General features: G+C 39.6%; 1 protein-coding gene across 6 annotated transcripts in view; it reads right to left on the minus strand.

Moving 5' to 3' along the window:
* Nucleotides 1–5,920: 5,920 nt before the first annotated feature.
* The window catches only part of LNPK (lunapark, ER junction formation factor), a 56,061-nt gene continuing 40,778 nt past the window's right edge, over nt 5,921–21,203 (minus strand). For all 6 annotated transcript variants that reach the window (XM_044427029.1, XM_044427026.1, XM_044427027.1 and 3 more), the window contains 5 exons: nt 18,177–18,401; nt 14,100–14,205; nt 12,535–12,605; nt 11,206–11,382; nt 5,921–6,887 (listed from right to left, as the gene is read on the minus strand). In XM_044427029.1, coding sequence (XP_044282964.1) covers nt 6,703–6,887; nt 11,206–11,382; nt 12,535–12,605; nt 14,100–14,205; nt 18,177–18,401 — 764 coding nt within the window. In that variant the 3' untranslated portion in view covers nt 5,921–6,702. The remainder of the gene's footprint in view (nt 6,888–11,205; nt 11,383–12,534; nt 12,606–14,099; nt 14,206–18,176; nt 18,402–21,203) is intronic.

The following is a 21,203-nucleotide window of genomic DNA, read 5'->3' on the forward strand; positions in this document are numbered from 1 at the left end:
TTTGCCCTGTTCCACACAACTGTCAGAAGCCTTGTTTCTATTACCCCTTTAATATCTATATTTAAGTTGCTTTAATATCTATGTGCCCCATAGCAGATCTTGGCCACTTTACTCTTTTTCATATGTATTTTTAATAATGAACTATGTTTATGGATTGCCCTGTAAGCAGAGTTCTCAGGGCTGCTCAGAACAAGAGCGAGACTAACTATGGGGCGCACTGAGGCAGTGGAAATTACAGAAATGTGGCTCATTTATCAGGCCCACAGTGGGCAAATTTTCTGGATGAACTTAATGAAACTGCAACTTAAACAAATAAATATGAAAGTCAAGAAAAGGAGATGATGAAAGGATGGAGAAAAAGCAGATTTTGCCTCAGTGAGTTCTAACTTCCCAGAGGAAATGGCAAACGGACAGAGGGAGTTCCCCAAGAGGCTGCCGCCGTGGTGGCAGCTCTCAAGAGAGAACCGAGGGAACGGGCCAGCGCTCTCTAGGGATACATGCACCGAGATGGTGGGCTGGGTGCCCCCCAAATATTCCTCAGCGGTGGAAGCTGTCTGATCAAGGCACTGTGCAGGCCTTGTGTGATGCGGGTTGATATGAAAATGTGCGGTGGGGAGCTAGATTCCCCCAAGAAGCTGCAAAATGATGCAAGTGGGGGTGCACCAGTTCACCAGTGGGCCTTTTGCTGGGTGGTTGTTCAGCTCACCACAAGCTAAACCAGATATAGGAGAGAAGCAAACTCCGTGCTACCATATGAAGTAATGTCAATTAAAGTGTGGGGAGGCGAGACCGCTATAAAATTGAGGAAACCTTCTGAAGAGTGGTGGGAAACAGGGAAATGGGAAAATAAATACTGTGAAAATTAAACAGTGAAATATATTTAGTCCCAGTTCAGAAGTAATGCTACCATATTATACAGTATTCAGCATTGTATTTCTTTGCTTTGTAACATTTAGATTGCTTTATTATGCTACACTTACATGTGACTTATAAAAATACCAACTATTGGAAAAAACAAAGCTGCCATCATAGCACAACATGGTCGGATGCATCCTTCTGTGTGAGAGATTCCACACATGTAGATAGATGAGCTGGTCAAAAGATGGGTGATGTCATGAGTTGCAGACAAAATCAACATAATGCCAGGGGTCCAAGGTGCAATCCATGCATGCAACCAGGGCTGGCCTTAGGGCTGGGCAGGCTAAACATTCAGCCAGGGTGCCAAGTTGACAAGGCCAATGAAATAAGCCTGATGGCTCAGTGTTTTCGCAGCAAACTGTTTGCAGTGAGCTGGGGACAGAAGGAAGGGATGTCTGCCTGTCTGTCTAAAGTTCTACTGCTTGCTTGGTTACCAAAAATGAAAAATAACTTCCATCAGTTAATTTTGAAATATTTTCTTTTTCAATTTTTCTTAATGTGCTGTTCTAAGGAAAACACAGTGATACATACCTTTCATTTGCTAAACAGGCAATTCTGTTCAAACCACATAACTTGACCACACTGCAAAACTGCAAAACCACACTCCATGCCTGGGGCACTGGTTTTCTAGAGTCAGCTGTGCATCCAGCACATTCAAATGAACACCTGAAACTTGCTGCCCCGGCAGGCCATTTATGTGAAGCAACTCCTTGGGAGCAATGAAACAGACTCTTTCAGGCATGTGTCATTTTTAATGTGTTCAGCTGTGAGCCATTTCTGCTCATTTTCTGCACTGGCCTCTAATGTGAAAAAGCCCACAACAAAAAATGTGCATTTTTAAATTTGCATTTCTGAATTATTTCTAAAAACACACACTTTTTAAAATATTTTGAATTAAGAACTGCATTGGAGGATTTGGGAAGTGCAAAAACAGGTGCATAGCTAATTTCTGTTCCACACACATAGGACCAGGAGATGTGGATCAGATCAGTTTATACTGGAATTCATAAAGATAAAATTCCTTGTACATCCTGAACAGCTTCCATGCAGTTTTAGCTAATTTCATAAGGCCACAGACACCTGTTTGATCATAGATGGTTGATCTTCTAGTACATTCTTTACCGACCTGGTGCTTTCCAGATGCTTTGGACTTCAACTCCCATCAGTTCCATGCTGATGAGTCAGGCATCCTGGGAACTGTAGCCCAAAACATCTCAAGGGAGCATTCTGTATAAGGACTAATGTTTTTCAACTTATTCATAAATGATCTGTAATTAGCATTAAACATAGAAATGGATTTGCTGATAACACCAAACTATTTATGGTGGTAAAACAAAAACAGATTGTGAGGAGTTCCAAAGCTGTGAGAATGGGCATCAAAATGACAAACATAGTTCAGTGTAAACAAGAGTAAAGTGATGCAGGTTGGGATAAAAAAAATCCAAACTTTAAGTATAAGCATGTACAGACCACACAAATCATCACTCCATGCTGGTGGATGTCACACAGAATGAGAGAGTAATAGCAGCTGGTACAGCTCCTGCTCGCAGTCAACAAGGATTTCTGTCCTGGAAGGAGGAAAAAATGATAGAGCAGTGAAAGGAAAAGGAACAAAGAAGAAAAAGAGGAAAATGAGAAAGAGCCATACATGGTGGTGCTTTGGAAAGACTAGGGGATGAAGAAGGGGCATTTTCTTCTCTCCAGAGTTATTAACTGTATAAATAGTATACTATATAAAGAATGAAAGAAAACAATATTTTCCATTTATGAGTTTTCTTCTCATTTAAAAAAAATTTAGCTCCTTATTAAACCTCAACTGCACAGACTGCATGCTAGAATAAACCCTAGTTAAGGGGGAATAGTGGTCAGGATTCTGCTTTGCGTTATGCCTTACCTGCTCTTTTGAAAAGCAGTCCTCTCTGAAACACTTCCTGATGCAGTTTATGTACTATCCAGAATGACAACAAGGTAGCTTCTAGGTATCATGTAACATTAGATCCTTAACATGAAATCTCATCTCAGTGTTCTTCTACTGCTTTGCCAAAAATAAACCAACATGGAACAAATATCAACCTTTACTTGATATAAGACTTTTACAATGACTCAAGCATTTCCATTGCACTTCCACTATATATCCTTCCAGACTAGGAAGAATATACTTCTGAAGGGAATAAAGTTAAGCCCCTTTAAGTATCATTGATGCACGTGGTAGGTATGTTGTGAGCAGAGCCGGCTAGAGCCGGGGGTCAGACTAGATGGCCCGGGAGACCCCTTCTGACTCACTCTGTTTCTCTGTTTCTATTGATGTTAATGGGAGAATTAGACATATAAGTGGATTCACCTGTTAAAAAGAAAGCAAACTTCTGCTTCAGCTTGGTTGGATGATAATCATCCCCTTTAAAGCAGAGATGGAGAATTAGTTTGCAGAAGGGGACTGAGAAATAGGGTTGAAGCATAGCTGGATGGTCCTTAAAAGAGCCTCTTCCAGCACAATGGAAACTGCTGGCAGAATGGATTTCCCTTTCCCAGTTTCCTCCCACTGGATATTCCAAGGGCTGGGAGACTGTCTGGAGCAGAACTGTGGCATGCTCTGTGATGGGGGAGCTGTAGGGTCAGGAGAGCAAAAAGGCTGCCCAGATGGTGTTGGATTTAACCAGTTATCTTCATACAGTTCTTCAAAAACACAATTATTAAATTCAAAAGGATTTTAGTGTTTGTGTGTCCAAATTTTGTGTTGCCAAGTTTTCTTTTGCAAAGCCACCTTCTTTCCAAAGATGGGCCCCGTTTGTAACTAGACCGCATCCCTGGCTTATGAGGTGGGGATATGTGGCTCCCCTCTACTACCCCAATCTCATTTTTTAAAAATTGCTGGGGGGCGGGGTGGCATCCAGAGCAGCTACAAGAGGCCCAAAGGGTAACCTTTAGCTTGCATGTAAAATAAATTTGATCCTTCTGGCATTCTGTAGCCACTATAACTACCATTTTTTGAAATATGTATATCAGTCTGCACCTGTGCATACAGCCTGCAAGGGGCATCCAGGGTGAAAAGTGGTCTTGGACTTTCTGCAGTTGCCCACCACTGACATAGCCAAATCAGACGGTTGGGTATAGCAGAAATCATGCTATCCTCCTCGCTATATGATAGCTACTGGGCATGTGGGCAGAATGATGAGTAATCCAGAAAGGAGGAAGCTGAAGCAGTCAGGGTGTTTACTGAAAGGGTGGAATAGCATCAAACAGGGAGAAACGGTGAATGTGCCTGTAATCTGTGCTTGAGAAGTTTTCATCCTCCTGAAATTGCCCATTTCACTCAAAGGTGAAACTGGCAAGTATCTAATAGTGCAGCTCTGGGCAGTTGTGTCTTAGTCATGTCAAATAGTGTTGATAGTGGTATAATGCTTTACTAATTTGGATTTCTGCCACCATTCATTCTGTAGAGATGAAAATCAGAGGCTTGGGTTTCAGATAATTACATGTATCTGACAGGGATTCCTTGCTGCTTATACAATTACTACTACCCCTATTACTATTTCATATTTGGCTTGAACAGATGTACAGAATATTAAAGTGACATGGTCCCTATTTAGAGACCTTACAATCCAAGACAATCACTTTCCCCTCTCCATTTTATGAGAATATTTTTTATCACACTCATCAAGCCAATTATAGTGTTATCTTCAACTGCGCTCCATTTCCCTGGTCTGCACAAACCCAACTGAGCTTTATTTTTGATAAATACATGAAACTTTTAAAACATCTGATGTATCTTTGGGATGATTTATGCTGAGCAGAAGCATTATGTAGATTGTGTGGAACTGATGACTTCTAAATGCAGTTTCTAACATGTAATAATATGCAACAAGAGCCAGTCTTACCCTTGGCAGCTGAGCAGAGATTTGTAAGGAGTGTTTTTGATAGCGCAGATGGAAGGAATTCTCCCTTACACACACAGAGCTCATCAACAGCACCCCCTCCCCACAAACCAGCCCCCATTTGGTGCTAGCAAGAGCAGCACAGCAAAGGAAAGGCTGGAAAGTGTGATGCTGCAAAGAGGGAGAACAATAGATCTTGACAATACTGTGAAAGTACAGACCTGACTAGAGCCTCTAGATCAAAAGTGAGAGAACCAGTTCGTAATACAGTAGTTGAATCCTACCACTTGCCTATTGTTCCTAGGCCCTAAAGGCAAGGGCGTTGAACCTATTTTAGCCCAACAGCCAAATTCCATTTCAGAGACGAACTGCGGTAGAGGATGTCTTGTTCTAGTAGCAGGCAAGGACAAAGACACACAGTGTGGGGTCAAAAATGCCAGCAGATTATCTTTCTGCTCCTAATGCCAGTGATAGCCGAAGGAGAACATTTAAACTGTCCAGAATTGCGGGGGGGGGGGGGGGCGGCACGATGGGAAACCACCAATGATCACAGTGATGGGGGAAGGGCAGGATCAAGGTAATGGGGTGTGAGCCCCCCCAGCCCCCAGGCCTAAGGTTCCGCACCCCCACCTAAAAAGAATAAACATGACATTTCTGAGTAGCAGATTTGGACCAATGCAAATAGTATTAGGCCACCAGAATGTGTTTTTAAAAAGGACCCCACCACCACGTAGCATCTTTCATTATTGTCAGTGACGAGCGCTACGTGCTTACCATTCAAGTAGCGATTGTGTGAAAGATACAAGGCACTCACTTGTGGATCAGTACCTTGGCCTGCAAATGTCCCCGTTTGACTCATGTACACTGTTTTCAGTGCATGTGCCATGTAAGTCTAAAGGAGCACAGTTTCCTTGATATTTTGAAGATCAGGCATATTACATTTATTATGCTTATATCCTGTTTTTCTCCCTAAGAAGTTCAAAATGACCATCATGCCATGAATATGGAGTCCGTTTCTGCTTTTCTTCCCAAGGGTTTCACATCCTTTATCTTCAAGAGTTTTCACAAAATAAGTATTTTCAATAAAAAGGCACCCAAGCTTTAAGATTATTATGAGAACATGCAAAACATAATGCTACATAGTCTTTATTTTCCTTTAACAAAATACACAAAATTCACTTATGAAGTCATTATTGTACAGGTATAAATAATGCTCAGTATTCAAGTACAATCAAGTGAAAATATTCCTACGCTTCATGTAAACACAAACTAGCTTTCTATTTCACATGCCTTTAGCTCATCATCTTTGCACACAGACCCAAAAGAAGATGTTAGACGTTGGACTGTCCCCTTTAACTGCATTCCCTCTCAAGGAAAAAGGGGTATTAGGAGTGATTAAATCTTACTTCTAGTGACACTTTTGTACTGCTTACAGTAAGTTCCTAAGCATTTTTCTCTTGTAAACTTCTAGTTAGTTAAAGTTCATTCAATTCATTTCAATAACTAATTACTGGAAAAGCCCTCCTAAGTTTCTTAAACCAAAAATTAATTACATGTCTTTTGAGTCACTTACAGCAGCCTTTGTTCAACGAGCAAATAATACTATATTTTATACCATTCATATGGAAAATACTCTGTTACTCATGTTTACATTTTTTAAAAAATAAAACAAAAAGTAAGGATACCTGTGCTTGGGTTAGACTTCAGCTAACTTGCATATTCTGAAGTGCTATATAGCTCATCAAACAAACCAATATACTTTTGCAGCACAATATCTTGTTGTACAAGTACCTGTAACACAGTGGAAATGGCAGTCTGAACTCATGACAGTGAAGACATAATTAGCTTTCGAAAGCAACCCACCTCAGAAAAAGTAACAACTGAAATAATATAGCTAATAACAATTAGGCACTTAGTCATCAGCTAGAGGTTCTTCTTTTTGGTCAGCAGGAATAGCAGGCTCAGGGTTGGCCACTGCACTGTTTTCACTCGTTGGCTGCTCTACCTCAGCAGCTGCCACAACCTTAGCACTGTGTTCTTCAGCAGGCAAAGCACTGTCATTTTCCTCAGTAGGGGGGGTAGCTTCTTCTAAGAGTTCTGCAAGACACACACAGTTGATTTCTTAGAACATAAGAAATCCATGCTGAATCAGCCCAGTGGTCCATCATATCCAACATTCTCTTCATGGGGATCAACCAGATGCCCACAGGATGCCCATAAGCAGGGCGTGCATGAAACAGCCCTCTGCTGCGAAGTTTCCAAACGTCTGTTGTACAAAGGTGACCTGCCGCTGATACTGGAGGTGGGATGCAGCCATCAGATCTAGTAACCTCGACAGCCTTCCCCTCCATTTAATCTGCCCATTCCATTGAAGGTTGTCCAAATTCGTGGCCATTTCATGGAAGTGAATGCCATAGTTTAAAGATATGCTATGTAAACAAACCGTTCCTTTTATCTGTCCTGAGTCATTCAACATTTGAATAACCTCAAGTTTTAGAATTATGGGAGAGAAAGAAAAATGTCTATTTGCTGACTCCACACCATGCATATTTTTGAACACCTCCTCCAAGTCTTCCCTTACTTGCCTTTTTTTCCAAGTGAAACAATCTCAGCTGTTGTGATTTTTTTTCTCCAACCTCATGATCATTTTAGTTGCCCCTTTCTGTGCTTTTTTTCAATTCTATGCTATCCTTTTTCAGCTGCTAGAACTAGAGCTGTACATAATTTTCTATGTGCAGTCACAACATATATTTGTGTAAGGGCAGTATGATATTGGCAGTTTTATTTTCAATGCTTTCCTTAATCATGCCTAACATGGGGTTTGCTTTTTTCATAGCAGCCACGTTCTAGGTCAACATTTTCATGAAGTTCTCTAGTACAACTCCAAGAACTCTTTCTTGGTCAGTCACTCCCATCTCAGATTCCAGTCTCCTCTGAAAGCAATACTGAATCACTGCATTCATAACTGAGGTTTAGAAAAGAAATGGCAGCACTGAAGCAGTAATACCAGTAAAGTTGCAGGGTGAAATAAATCTATAGTCCCCCTTCCATCCAGAACCCTAAAGCTGCTCCCCAGGCAGTGAACTTATGTGCATCTACATTCATGCTCAGGGCAAAGCGGTTGCGCATCTCTGCTTTATGACTACATTTTTGTACAATGCAGCACTATTAGAACCTGCTACAACCAATTATCCTGGCATTTCAATACTTAATTACCTTGGGCTTTCACTGGGTAAGAAAAAGCAGTTATCATTCCCTTACTATAGACACTCTATCAGTGACTGCCACAACATCAGCTTTGCCATCCCACAGAATATTCATTGGTTGGGGAAATTCCTGTCCTCAAGCTGAAGAAACTGCTTAGTACATTTCAGTAGCGACCCACTACCCAAAGTGCAAAAGAGTGAACTTATAGGTTCTCCCAGTATCTTGAATAGCACCAAGTCCTGTATCATGAGAAAGCACCAACACTCCCATAAGATGGGAAGCACACAGGTTTTAAGAAATAGGAAATATGGTAGGGCATGTCCTGGTCCCATAATGACTTGGGACCAGGACACCTGAAGGAATGCCTACTCCCACATGTTCCTACCCAACCACTAAGATTGGCTTCAGAGGTCCTTCTCAGGGAACTGTACCCCCAAAGAGGTGACAGGGGGCAAACAGGAGAAGGGCCTTCTCAGGGGTTGAGCCCCATTTATGGAACATGCTCCCCCAGAGAAGTACACCTGGCTCTCTCATTGGTATCTTTCCAGCACCAGGCAAAGACGTTTTTATTTTCTGGACATTTTAAGAACTGTTGAATGAGTATTTCATATTTTTATAAATCATTCTGGTATTTTAATTACTGCTGTGCCTGAGATAACATTACTGATTGTTGTAGGTGTCTGTTAGATGGCATTGTGTTTTTATTGTATGGCTTTTGTTGCATCAACTTTATGGTTTTTATTCATTTTGGATTGTACCCTGTCCAGAGAGCCCTGAAGGACTATGGGAGCAGTACAGAAATGTAATAAACCAACAAACAAAATAAAAAGAGTTCAGAGAGAGCCTTCAGAGTTAGAGCTAGATATTAGAGACAAAAATACTGCACATGTAGCAGTACTAGTTAACTGAGGTGTCATTATACGGGAGCACAGTGCAATGAGGCTGCCCATACCCCTGTGAACCTGGAGGATTATGGGCATCCTATGCAGGGTAGGAGCATGGAGGTCTCCTTCATCATCCTACCACCCTGCAAAGCAGCTATATAGCTGATTTTGAAGGTTTAGCTGTGACACTTCAGAAAAGAAGGATGCTGAAGTGTAGCCAACATATATTGTATCTTGGTGCCAGTGTCCTCCCTGCCACATGAAAAGTCCTTAAACTGCTTCCCCAAGGTTGCTTGAAGCAGCTAGCATGGTTCATTTCAAATTCAAAGTCCCAGCTCCAACATAGGATCTGGGACTCCAAAAAGTCCTGTGACCCTCCAGATGCCCTCTAGGGGCTTTAGAAAGGCTTTGCTGAACCAGAAAAAAAAAGTCTAATACACTATCTGTGCTGTTAAACTATCCTGGGAAAAATATTAACACTAATTACGGCCTCTTTTTTGTAGGGGAGAGCAATAGATATGTTCATTACAGGTAGCTATGTTTAACTACCATTGGAACTGCTGATATTGTTAAAAGTTTTAATTATTTTTGATCTAGTTTTATTGTTCTGTAGTAAAATCTTTTTAGATTTACTATTTTATTGCTATTGTATCTTATGGTCATTACATTTTATTTTTTCTTATTGCTAGCCTCTGAGAGGCCTGCTACAAGGCAGAAAGGTGAAATATAAAAACAGTTAAGAAAAATGAATCTGCTCTTTCATATACAAAAGAAAAACTTATACTAGCCTGAGTCAACTCTATTTAAAAGGTTATATAGGGGGGTTTTTAACCAACAGTATTCCTGCCTGTAGCCTGACACATTTCTTCATTGAAGAGAGCTTAATAGTATAATATCCTCTGAACAAGAATGTATTCTAAAGAAACTTCTATATCTAAATGTTCTACATATAACTTGATATTGCATCATTAAGTGCTTTTAAGTTAAGAATCTACTCTAGCATCCTATATTAGAATGCTGCATTTTCTTGTTAAGTGATCATAAGATGCTTTCGGTATATGTAGCTCATAAAGCATCTCAAAAGGAACTTTGTTAAATTAAAGCTGACAATTTGTCTTTGAACTCTCCATTTTGAAACAAGTCAGTTTTACTAGATTTTCCTGCCCTGGGGAAAGCAGCAAAACCAACTTAACGAACAAAGGCAGGAACTTCAACCCCACTTCAACCCAATGACCTGCTGAAAACAATGAGATTTAACCCTACTGGAACCCATATTCCTTAATTGTAGTGTTATAAATACATACATGCACCCTGTCTATGGAATGAGCTCCCCAAAAAGGTTCGCCTGGTGCCTACTCTTTCTTTTTGGTGCCAAATGAAAAGCTTTTTTATTTTTCAGGTATTTTCCAGTTACAGTTTTCATTTTATTATTGTATTATATATTGCTGGTATATCTATGTGCAAACTCGATTACAGTTGCTGTGGGTTTATTATGGGTTTATTTTTTTATTGGTTTTCTTGTTCTGTTGTTTTACTGTGATACAGTCCTTCTGTTCTTTTGTTTTTATTCTCTTTAAAATTTGTTAACCACCCAGAGAGCCTTTTGGCTATTGGGCAGTATAAAAATCACACACACACACACACACACACACACACACACACAGAGAGAGAGAGAGAGAGAGAGAGAGAGAGAGAGAGAGAGAGAGAGAGACAGAGAGAACCAAAGCTTTGTATAGAAGCAAAAATTAGCACAAGGTCCATTTAGTCCAGCATTCCATATACATGGTGGCAAATCAGCTGCCCACGGGATCACTCAAACAAGATGATGCAAGACTTCCACTTTGATAGATAGCAAGGGCTGAAATAATTTTACAAATGGGAAGTATTATGGGTTTGGATTCTCTTGCACCCAAACCTACCCCACCAACCTAAAAAAAAACTTAATAGCAAGTTTTGAAGAACAAACATGAAAAAATCTATCATAAATTGACCAAAAGTACTATTTTTAGGAAATCAATACTGAAAACAGTTTTCCCCATACCACTTTTGGCTACAAGCAATAAATTCTGTATTTTGTATTATGTTATACATTGGTAAGCTTTAACTGGCACTGTAAGTAAGCAACATGTCCTTTAAATAACTATATTAAGCTACCATAATTACATTTTTGCAAAATTATAGGGCAGAGTGTGGAAAAACTTTGGTCTCTAGATGTGGTAGTACTACAGTTCCCATCATGTGGGTGGGGCTGATGGGAGGTAAGAGTCCGGCAACATCTGAGAGTCATAGGTTCCTTCCTCCTGATATAAAGAATTTATACACACCTTCAACCATTTGATTATCTTGTAACTTCTCCTCCTCTGGCTTCAACGTTTCAGTTTCAGTTCCATTCTGTATCTCTTCAGGCTGCTTCTTTTCAGCACTGAAATCTGGAAGCCTTGGAGCTTGTGGTTTGGTTTTTCTTGCAGGATTCAGGAAAAAGCAATAGGCACATCTAAATGCTGCAAAAAGGTTTACACAAGCATATCCAGTAAGCTTCCTGAATACTGAGCCTCAGTATACACAGACTTCAAAGACTACACACTTGAGTATTAAAAATGTATTTTCCAATATCTGAAAAGTGAGAGTTCCCCATAATGAGCTTTTTACAATAATTTTCCTGAAGCCTTCAAGTGGGAGCAATGAAAGTGTGGAACTGCTTTTCTACAGCAAGAATATCTCCACTCCCATTTGAAACTGCTGCTGCATTATTTTCAAAAGTCTTTTGATTCTCCTGCTCAAAGCTTTATGCAAATGTTCCTCTTTTTATATTAATACACATTATATGAAAAGACTGGTTGGATAAATTACTTTAAGGCAGCATTTCTACTTTTTATATATAATTTGGGCCCTATTGGGGAACTTACTCCACTTCTCAACCACCAATTAGAGGTTTAACATGAGTGCCTTGATAACACACAAACACATACAATGCATTGAACACATTCAGTGCATTGGCCACTGTGCTGAATATTTTCACAAGGCCAAGAGCAAATGGGAGGACTTAACCAAGGAGAACAAAAAAGAGCAAGTGTCTGGGCTAATTGATTTCCTATTACTTGAAAACTGATTTTTGTTTGCCAAGAGGAGGCAAAACAAACATCTGGGTTCAATGAAGAGCTGTGTCTGTCTTAAGTTATTGTCAGCCATAAAACTAAAGAATAGCCTGCAGAGTTTGTTCCCACTCCATCTCTGATGTCTCCCACAGATTTTGCTGTTAAAGCACATTTTGTTCAAGTTCTGGTAAAGTGAGGACCTAGAAATAAAACCATTTAGGGTGCAATTCATAGTCAAGGACAGTCTTAAAAGCATACACTTCTGCACACATGTTTCCTGACCAGGACATGACTGAATTTTGAAACTCTTGAGAATACTTTCTAAATGTGTGCAACAAATGAACACCATAAAATAGTGAGTTTGCTAAATAAGCCAGAAACCAACGAAGAGCTAAATGCATGTAAGCCTATTTGTTTCAACAGGTTCAAGTACTCTTAATTCACATTTCAACACAGGGCTAAGTATTTCTTAATCAAAAGCAAGAAATAGTATTTTCACATTATGAAAATTCCAAAATGGGAGCAAAGAACTATTCAAACAGTAGGATTTGTTCTTACCAATATATTCAAACTCCTCCTTCAAAGCCATCCCATTATGTGAGAAACACTGTTGGCATATAAGAGCGTATCTAAAGAAGAAGACATCAGAAGTTGAAAGCACTGGCTTAGTGAGATGAGCCTGCTGGATTTTAAGAACCTCTTGGAGGCCCTTTTCTTGCTCCAACAATCACCGGAGGCATGTTTGGTGGGGATGCAGGAGACAGTCTTCTCCATGGCTGCTCCTAGGCTTTAGAATTCCCTGGCAAGTGAGGATGGCTTGCCTCCCTCTCTTTTTCACTTCCACCAATAGGCAAATACATTTGTCTTTAGGCAAGTCTTTGGCATACCAGCTGGTGTAGTAGTGAAGGAAATTTTATTTAGTGGCCTTTTTTTTGGGTCTAAATTTAGTTTGAAGCTAGGGTTGAATGCAGTTTGTGCTTTAGTTTCTACTTTATTACTGCTAGCTGCCTTGAGAGCCATGTTTGTTGAAAAGCCAAGACATAAATATAGTAATAAATTAATACATCTTAGTATTATTATCAATTAAATACATTCCAGCATTAATAAAATCATGCTTACTTCAGAATCACTTCAGCAGTCTTGCACACCAGTAAGAATGTACTACAATTCAGAGGGAGAATTAGCAAGCCCTTTACACATATTTGCCTTTGTGTGTAGTCTACATGCAAAGAGATCAAACCATTCATGTTGCACATGCTTTGTCAAAGCCCATAAGGCTGGCACAATGTCCAAGGAAGAGAAATTCTGACGCTTATAACTCCCATGTGCTGTTTAATCTCTGTGTGCTGTAAACAAGTATAGCCCTAACATTGATAAATACATCCATAAAAACATCACATTATTGCAAGTTTTAGATCATAATCAGAGTATTTATAATGATATGATGGCTCATCCACCAAAGACCCATGCTTTTAGCATCATTTTTAAGTACCATCAATCTGTACCAATCATTCAAGTTACAGCAGAAGAGGGCCTGCAACTCCATGCTGACTGGGGGATTCTGGGAGCTGTAGGACTCACTTCTGTCTAAACATGCACAGGACTACACTGTAAGGCTACATTCCTATGGTCACCTAACACTAAGACCTACTGAACTCAGTGGGGCTGACTTTTAAATATAAGACTGCAGTGTAAGAGCCTGTTCTCATATTGGGGCTGTTTGCATGTGATGACAAGAAACTGTGGGTTAACTAATCCACGATTTTCCACACCTTGTACCTGGTACTTTCTGCAGCCATTCTGAACATTCAAAGTGCAATTGGTTTGAACCAACTAGTAGTAGTTGTTAACTGTGGGTAGCAACCCTTGACTGGCCTGATCTCAATATGAACAGTCATTCCAAAAGGCTGTAGAAAGTGTCACAGTTACATGCAAACTAAGTCAGTACCTGCATTACTTGCTATAGATCCTGAAAGGGAAAATGTCATAGTATAATTTTTTTCAATCTGGAGTTGGGTGTCTGATATAACCCAAGTAGCAAACAGAAAAACTGCAAAGGTACCTTTAGAGGCAACTCAATGTTATCACTTTGGAATTATTTAGTATAATAAGTAACATTTAACCTGTTCTGTGGACCATCTCCAACTAAATATTCCACAATTCTATCTAATGCTCCCCTCTCTCGAGGAAGAATAGGTCTTGCCAACGGAGGTCCTGGAGGATGAAGACCTGAAAAACAAAAATGCCTATCAATCCCATCTATGTTAAGAGGGAATAAGGACATTTACTTTCAGTCAGTATGAAGGATACAAAATGCAATGATGTGAACCTAACATATTTCACTGTCTGGGGGCAACAAGCCATCCTGACAACCCATGGACGTTCCAGGAGCTGATGACCCCTCGATGGGTTGTCATGTCATCCAAATGTGGGAAAATGATCCGCTTATGGGAAATGGCAAGCATGCCCATACCAATATGATCCAATGTACTGATGCACAAGTGGTACCTTGGAACAACTGTCATGGGGTCTCACCCTTTTCCCTGTAGGAATTTATTTTTAAATTCCATTTTTCAGTCCTTGGCAGGTATGCAGGTAACTTGCTTAGCTAATATCCTGATAACTGTCTGCTGTCAAGGTGTGGCTGGAAACAAACATGAAGATTGACAGAGCAAGGCTGCACATAAAGCATCCTTTACGCACACTTGACCGCCCCACAGTCTGGTTGTTTGTAGATGTACATATGCAGGCCTGTCAATGACCACAATGTCAAATAAATGACAATTGAAATTGTGTACATTTGAGCCAGTGATGGTTGCTTCAAACTGTTGCTTAGGCATTGGTGGAGAAGCTGTCACCAGTGGCAGTACAGGGATTTGGGGAAAAAATGGTGACAGGAAACCAAGTCTGGAGCAGTGTGGGAAATGACACTTGATGCTACGGTGGTGGGAACAACTGTGAAGACTGCTTCCTCTCATACACTGGTCAGAGTACCCTGAGTAAAACTGCACTCAGGGAGTGCTGATGCTGGGAAGAAGTTATGCAGTTTTAACAGCAAATTTATGTTCTCCTTAATGAAGTATATTCCTTTGCTTTATAGATGCTGCAAATATAGATAACACACAGTTCCAAGTAGTCAAGTAGACCAAATTCTGTGATCCAGAATGTACAACTAGAATAAATAAAATTAGAGCTACAATGACACATTTAGATATTCTTCATGTAATGAGAAGTTGCTATAGGAAAGTACAGTAAAGGATAAGATATTTGAAAAAGAGAATGATTAGGATTAGGGATAGATTTTGTTCACATCTGTAAGACAGAACCTTGTTCTTTTAAAATTAGTTCCTTTAAAAATTATAATCTGCTAGAAAACTGAATGTCACAAATAATATACATAAATGTCTACACATTCTGCTTAGATTGAAGGACCACTCACTTATAAATGTAAATTGTTTGATTTCTGTAGCCCTGATGACCGTGTGAACCGAATCCACTGACAATCATGGTAAAGATACTATGGAGATTTTACCTCTGGCTTTAGCTCTGTGATGGCCCAGTTACACATGCAAGTCCATAGTGCACTCTGCATTCATCAAGGAACAACTCCCAACATCGCCCAGTCAGTGTGGGTGGAGCACTGATTTTGATCTGGAACCCAGATTTTCCAGGCTTCCAATTTGCATGGTGAGCCTCCTCAGACAGAGGAAATGCTCCTTTTTCAGAAAGACACCCTCAAAGCAACAGAAATACACAAAGAAACCTGGGCCTACTGAGTTGCCCCTTCTCACATGATTACTCAATTAAGCAGCACCTGTCCAGGGCTTCATTAAGCCTTTGTTTCTATTATTTATGTATTATTTGATTTATATCCTGTTTTTCTCTTACAAAGAACTCAAAAGGTTCACATCATTCTCCTCCTGCTGCTCTCAATATTAGCCTCACAACAATAATAGTTTCTATCCTAAGTATTAGACATATAAGTTGGATAGGTGTTTTCACATATCAGTAAAAATTTGCAACAATGATTTTCCAAATAAATATGTCTATTACTAGAATCACACCCATTTTTAATTGTTCTGAGAATGCACATTTTCAGCATTATTTCACCTGCCCATTTGGATGTAATCTCAGTTTGAGGCAGAAAAGGTAAATGCTGCCTTAAGGAAGTCTGAAGCACCAGATCATGTGCCACAACCATCTCCCCAAGTTCTTGGCACACTAACCAAGTCTCAAACCATGCATCTTATTCCTCATGCTGATATGGACAACAGTAATTAATATGAACATCAAAAGCAATCATTGTGGGCAGACTGGCCATTTCTGCAAAGCTTGGCAAACTCTCAACTACCTGCTGGTTATTAATTTTTAGACATATGGAAGCTCTGTGGTAATACATGTTAAATTGATTCTCCTCCACAAAGTATAATGTAATGAAAAAATGAATTATCTTTTCTAGTTTAAAGATAATTAAGTGCAGTGATATGTACTTCAACTGCTATTCTCATAAGAGATGAAGAAATTTGCACACAAAGAAACTTTATTTTTATATAGTATCATATTATTTATAATGTCTATTGTAAGTAAGTTATACTTGAAATATCACAGTAAGAACGACTAATTCCAGGACTGTCATGAAGGAGTTCTTAAGCAGTATGTTATAGAATTGAATTAAAAGAAAACACTTGCTTCCTTATTGTTACTCCATAGGGCCAAAATGGACACATTCACCAGTAAGACTTACCATGCATAATGAACTGCCTTTACTGGCGAGATACTGATTTTCAAAAATGGAGACTTAATCAATCTCTAACTCTTCCCTCAAATGTGGGAACTTCCCTTCCCTAAATGTTTATAGACCTCACCTTTGTCAGAAAGCAATGAACCCAACTGTACCATGTGGTCAGATGCTCAGTAAAAAACAATAGCCATAATCTAACCCCTGCAGGACACTGTCAACAGGGTATGAAAAGATTCCATAGCAATCATCACTTCTCCTGAGAGTCCCACTGTGCTGGACTCTCCAAACAAGCTGAGGTCCTCTCACACTTTATCTGCAAGCATCTTGTGGTCTGCAATTCCTGAGCTCTTGAGAGGACAAGCTATTGCTAGCAAGGATTCTCATTATGAATGGCATACCTGGGAAATGCATAAAGCTGGATATTTGCCACAAGCCACACAGGAAGGCCTCTGCTTATCATGTCTGGCTGCCTGTCCCTAGAACAGTAGTGGTGAGCCCAGCACACAGACAATATGTCAAGCAGAGAGATGTGGTCTGTTCCTATACGGCTCTCCACTACACCCTGCATAAGGTAGAGGTCATGCTTTTAGAGAAATCTAAACATTATCTAATGCTGGGGCAGCTGAAAAACCACTCCCCTTAATAATGAACTCAGTGGTAGATGATGGCAGAAATAGAGCTGGGTGGGGGGCAGAGGAAAATCACTCTAGTAATGAAAAAAGTTTATAAAGCTTATGGCCCACCAGATGTTTTGGACTTTAGTTTCCATCTGTTCCAGGCATGGCTGATGGGACTTGTAGTGCACAACTCCTGGAAAGTCACAGACTCTTCACTCATTTTTTTAAGTTTACCTAGCTATTCCAGCCAATGCAACTGGAGAAGTAAAAAAGTAAAATGTAGAAGATGCTAACTGGTGCTAAGCCCCATTTATTAGCAAGTTACTTGAGAAAGTTCTGCTCCCTAATAGGAAAAACCTCTTTGGTTATTGAGTATTTTATGTTTTAATCTTTGCGGTACAAACTTTTTTTTTAGTTATAATAAACATTTAAATAAATGTCACAATACAGGTTTAAAAATATGTCCGGGGCTCTGTAAGAAACATGAATGTATTCTGAAAGTGTTTTCTTATGTACCTGATTTATATAAGTCTAGAGCTTGCCTAAACCAAGAACATAAAAAGGTATGCTATATTGTTGACTACAGAATACTGCAAAGTTTTATTGCCATTTAAACAAAGAAGCCATAACAGTTAAATGAGCTCAGGCAATAGGTTTCAGTATCATAAGGTGCCAGCTGTAAAGAGTTATGGCTAATTGAATATGGAACTCCCGCTTAATCAGATAACTGCTCTTCTATTTCCAAACAAAATGCCATTTCCATACTGTCTGAAAATGGCCTGTTTTATTGGTAACCAGAGAAAACAATATAAACTGTAAACAACGTTAAGTGCTCTGTTTACCCATTCCAGGCATTGAAGTAGCACGGGATCCAGGATGTCTTGGCAAAATGTTTGGCTGTGAGGCTGATGTAGCAGTTCTCTCTGGAGGTCCACCAGGCGCCGAAATCTCTCTCTGTGGGCCAGGAGATGGTGGCACTGGACTTGACATTTTTGGAGATCCCTGCTTGGGTGTAACTGGGATAGGTGCAGACACATTCCCTCTCACCGGGGTCCGATGACGAAGTTCTGACAGAACATTCACAAGCTGGATTTAATGTAGAATGCTCAAGATCTAGCAATATTTTAGGCTAATCAAGATTAGAAACATCTGTACAAAAGCTATATGCTAACATTAGCAGAAGAACAAATTTGAGTCTACAAACAGACCTATTCTTGTATTTTAATCCTGTCTTGATTTTTACCATTTTGATATTTAAACTTATTCAGAAAAGGCTTTCACCTGAACAGCATTAATAAAGTGAATTTCTAACTGTATCTCTGAGCATTCTTTAGCTAGAAGTTAAACTACAGAAATCCTAATAATAAGCATTTTTTTATTTTTTTAAAAAGAATTATCTTTTAATTTTTAAAAAAGAATTTTATTTTAATATTTTTTTTAAAAAAGAATTATCACACAATATTCAAAATGTAATGGAAGACACAGCTATTTTCCTATGGTTTTCAGGCTACTGAGTGATTTATGCAAGTTTCATACAGTATTAATTCCTTTATATTACATTACAATTCAGTGAAGAATTAATTACCTTTCCAACAGAAAACATGTAAAGTAAGATTGTATGGCTACCACCCTTACTGGTTTATGACTAGACTTCTATTGGAAAGAGTAGGAACAGCAGCTCCCAAGGATTGGCGGAAAAAAAAAATATCAGCCACCTAGTTAGTAATGAGTTGTGCTCCATATGAGTGACTCAAGTCCAAAGGGAATTGGAGTCTCATTAAATCCTTCTCACATACATAAAGCTGCCTTCAATTCAGTGGGACTTTGCCATAGATAATGAGTACTGAAGTAGGCCTTAAGGTGCCATCAATATGCCGATGGCACTGTGCTGATCTGACCTTGATCCTGTCACTTTTGCTGGTCGTGACTGGGGAACAAATAAGAAAGACCCAATGGAATGAGAATCAAGAGAACATCAAGATAATGATCATTTGGCAGACTCTCACCTGAAGATCAGGTGCACACTTGCCACTCAGACATACGGATTCACAATCTTGGGGTCATAGTTACTGTGTCTAGATGCTCTATTCTGTAAAAACTGATTTACTACCTCAGCTGTGGACCTAGCTTTGTCATGCATGGTTCCATAAGCTTCAAGGCTTGACTACTATGATGCAGGTGGGACCATCTTTAAAGAAAATGTCACCAGTGCCGTGCTCAATAGCCCAGGGATCTGTGTATCCTTTATATCCTTCAGGGACCAACTGGAACTGCTGGGCTAACCTAAGCAACTTCTGCCCTGCACACCTTAGAAGCTGCTCCTTTTCACTGTCACAGTGTGGCCTCTAAGAGTATCATCCATGCAATCAAATGGCAAAAGCACACAGAGCACCTTTACCGATAATGTCCAGATGTTTTAGGCCACAACTCCCAGCGCTCCAAACACTGGCCAAGTGACTCAGACTAATGAGATATGAAGCCCAAAATATCTACAGGGTACCAGGCTGGAGAAGCACAAAGTAGGGGAACAGGGCTGATATAGCCTCCTATTCCTGAAGGCCTTTGATAGTCACAACAGCTCAGTCTCCCTTCTTTTGCCAGAGTTATACAGAAATCATACATATACAGAGTTATACAGAAATCATAGTTATCCGCAGCTATACAGAAATCATACATATAACATATGTACTCTGTTGGATACAAATAATAAGATGCCATTATATGCTCTATCCTTGGTCCTGTCCACCACCTAATATCTTCTATTATATGAGCTTGGTGTTTCATTTCAATCCTACAGCTCCATAATCTTCAGTATCTGAGCCCTTGTCAATTATGAATACATTTGGTCTTTTCAGTGTGCATCTGTCATTGTGTGTATTTTTATTCTTTATTGCTGTTCAGAATTTTCCTGACTTGTAATCCCTAGGGATAACTTTCCTTCTGATTCCTGAGGAATAACATTCATATGAAGTTCGAAGTGCCCCCACACCTTTGTGCTTGTGGTCCAATGATAGTGAGGAGAATAAAAGTAATTCCTTTTGTGGCAAAATCACTTTCTTTCTTTCCTGGCAAGTCCTCAAGCATGGCACAGCTAGAACTTACTTATTTAAAACTTTTGCATGCCGTCCTTTATATAAATATCTCAGGACGGCTAACAGCAATTTAAAAAACAATTTAAAACATCTAATAACATCCCATAACAGACTAAAACAGTAATACTATATGAAAAAATAAACAAACAGCAGATCTGAAACAGTTGCAAACTTCAGGCTACCCATCCCTCAAATAAAACATGCGTATGTGCACAAAAACCAACAAATCTTCAGATGTGTTGCAAAAGTGCTTTTTTCCTCTATAAATATAATCCTTTCATTTCCACATTGCCCTCAAATAGCTCTCCATAAGCCTCAACCTCACAAAATATAAAACAGAGTTAAACAGAAAGGCTGATCACAGCAACTAACAAAGAAAAATATAAAGGATTCGCCAGATTAGGAGAACTACTGTTGATAATAATCTACTATTCCAAAGCTACTACTGGGGGAAGGGGGGATAATGACAGATTTCACAGGCACATAGGGGTTCTGGAACCAAATGTTGATGACATCATCATTATCATGTAGCAAACCTATACCTTATTATCAGTCGCCACCACAAATACATGGATGCCTCTAAACCATGCTCAAAGATCATGGATATATTAGTGCTAACCACTTGCAGCTGCAGCTAGGGCTCTTGCTTTCCCGAATCCCTAGGGCAAGCTGGAAGCCCTTGTACCCACCATCTCACCTTGTGGAAAACTGGCACAGAATATACGTGGTTGGAAGTGGTGGTGCTGTGGCCATGGTAGGTGTGTGCAAGGATTTGCT

Source organism: Varanus komodoensis, unplaced genomic scaffold (assembly GCF_004798865.1).
Source record: "Varanus komodoensis strain SLA01 unplaced genomic scaffold, ASM479886v1 scaffold18_1, whole genome shotgun sequence".
Taxonomy (NCBI): domain Eukaryota; kingdom Metazoa; phylum Chordata; class Lepidosauria; order Squamata; family Varanidae; genus Varanus; species Varanus komodoensis.